The 1760-nt window shown below is 44.4% G+C and overlaps 1 protein-coding gene across 1 annotated transcript; it reads right to left on the reverse strand.

The window, feature by feature from the left end:
• Nucleotides 1-399: 399 nt before the first annotated feature.
• On the reverse strand, nt 400-1760 carry LOC104820729. Its single transcript, XM_010551300.1, has 2 exons — nt 1130-1760; nt 400-773 (listed from the first exon to the last, which is right to left on the reverse strand). The coding sequence occupies exons 1-2, from the start codon at nt 1758-1760 to the stop codon at nt 655-657; spliced, it is 750 nt and encodes a 249-aa protein (XP_010549602.1). The 3' UTR covers nt 400-654.

Raw genomic sequence — 1760 nt, forward strand, 5'->3', positions numbered from 1 at the left:
TCTTAGAATTTATTGGGCTGGGCTTTTACTTTGATTTGGGCTTGAATTGGGCAGCTTATGGGCCTGCTTCGAAGTCATTGGGCCTAAGAGCTTTCGACCTTGATATGGAACACATTCCGGGTCAAGTCTTGGCCGAAAAACTGAAACGTTATTGTCATGATCCCGGACTCCGTGAAAACTTGAGTGACAGCCTTGGATAGCATGACGCGAAGCACTCGAGCTCTAGCATGAGTAAGAGGGGGCTCGGGTCTATGGCTTGCTCGGGGAGCCTTCGCGTTGTGCACGTCAAATCTCGTTCCCGCGGCTTCGAATGATCTTGTGACGTTATGATCATCCGGCAAGAGTCTTGACGCCTGATGGGTCAAGTCTTGAACATCTTCTAGAGCTCCTTCCGTTAAGCTCCCGTCCTCGTCCAAGTTGCTAGCTCCGATGTCCTCATCATTCCCTCCCCCTTGAGAAGGTTTTGTCCTCAAAACATGCTTACCTACATCAAACGGGTCCAAGTCAGCATCGTTAAATACGTAAGTCAAATTTTTCATACCTTGATTGCGGGTTTTGTCGAGATATTCGCCAAGTGTATGAAGATTTTGTTCTCGCGCTTCTCCTCGTTCAAAAGGTTCATCCTTCTTGATTGTCCTTGGGTTTAAGATGGTGTTACGCCTTGAGGCGTTCATGGTGCAATGGTAGACGCATTTGGCTCCTTGAGCGCTGATGAACCGTGGAGGCACACATGTGGGATTCGTCGGACTCTTCTCGTCGTCCATGCACGAAATCTGCAATGTAGTACCAATTCCTTGATCATAGACAAGAATAAAGAGTAAAACGATGTTACCGCGTAAGCTTCTCGTATCAAGGTGGGCAAGCTGCATATATTCGCTTAAGTCGTTGAATGGCCTCTTTGGGATTTGGCCGGTAGATGTCAAAACTTTCTTTGTAACAATCCCCACTTCCTTCACATTCAGAACCTGCGAACTTCGATAAACTTCTAGGGAAACAATTTTGTTAGTGTGCTCCTTGAAATGCTCGCAAGAATATTCCTTTTGAAACTTTGCCATTATTTCTTCATGTTCCCATATATTCTCAACCAAGTATGAATCATAAACAAGAATAAAAATAGGAATAAATTTACCGGTTTTTGCTCCAAGTTCTTGACTTATGATCCAAGTACGGTTGTTGGAGGTGTCATTTATCTTTGTCGATGGGTTGATCAGGATTTTTAAATCCTCATTTCGTGTAACCACTTCTAAAGCATCTATTCTGATGCCATGTAGCTCTTCATCGACATTGATCACACTTTTGAGTACTTCATTGAGCACGAGATCGGAATCCTTAATCGTTTCTTTTTCTTTGGTTACATGTTCGGTTACCGCTTTGGATGTAACATCGGATTCATCTTCAAGGTTCCTTACATCAGCCTTGTATGTCCCGCCATCCTTGATGAGATTCTTTCGTTGGTTGGGACAATGACATGCCACGTGACATTGGTTCCTACACATGTGATACATGCCCTCACGAGTTTGATTAGTACATGAGGAAAACGTTTCGTTACCTAGTGAGGTGACTCCTTTTAGAATCACGATGGTTTCCTCCTCTCGGGCATCAAGATCGGTCGCCTTGCCTTGGTCTTTGATTTTGACAAGGTTGTTGCGTGTAGGTGTTTGTGCTCGTATGCATTCATCCTTGGCATTTTGCCGCTCTTCATTCACATTTGCCAAACTTTTGGGTTTTGTTTCCCTCACAAAGCCAGGGTTCTCGACCAT

The sequence above is a fragment of the Tarenaya hassleriana genome, unplaced genomic scaffold, assembly GCF_000463585.1.
Source record: "Tarenaya hassleriana unplaced genomic scaffold, ASM46358v1 Cleome319, whole genome shotgun sequence".
NCBI classification, from domain to species: Eukaryota; Viridiplantae; Streptophyta; class Magnoliopsida; order Brassicales; family Cleomaceae; genus Tarenaya; species Tarenaya hassleriana.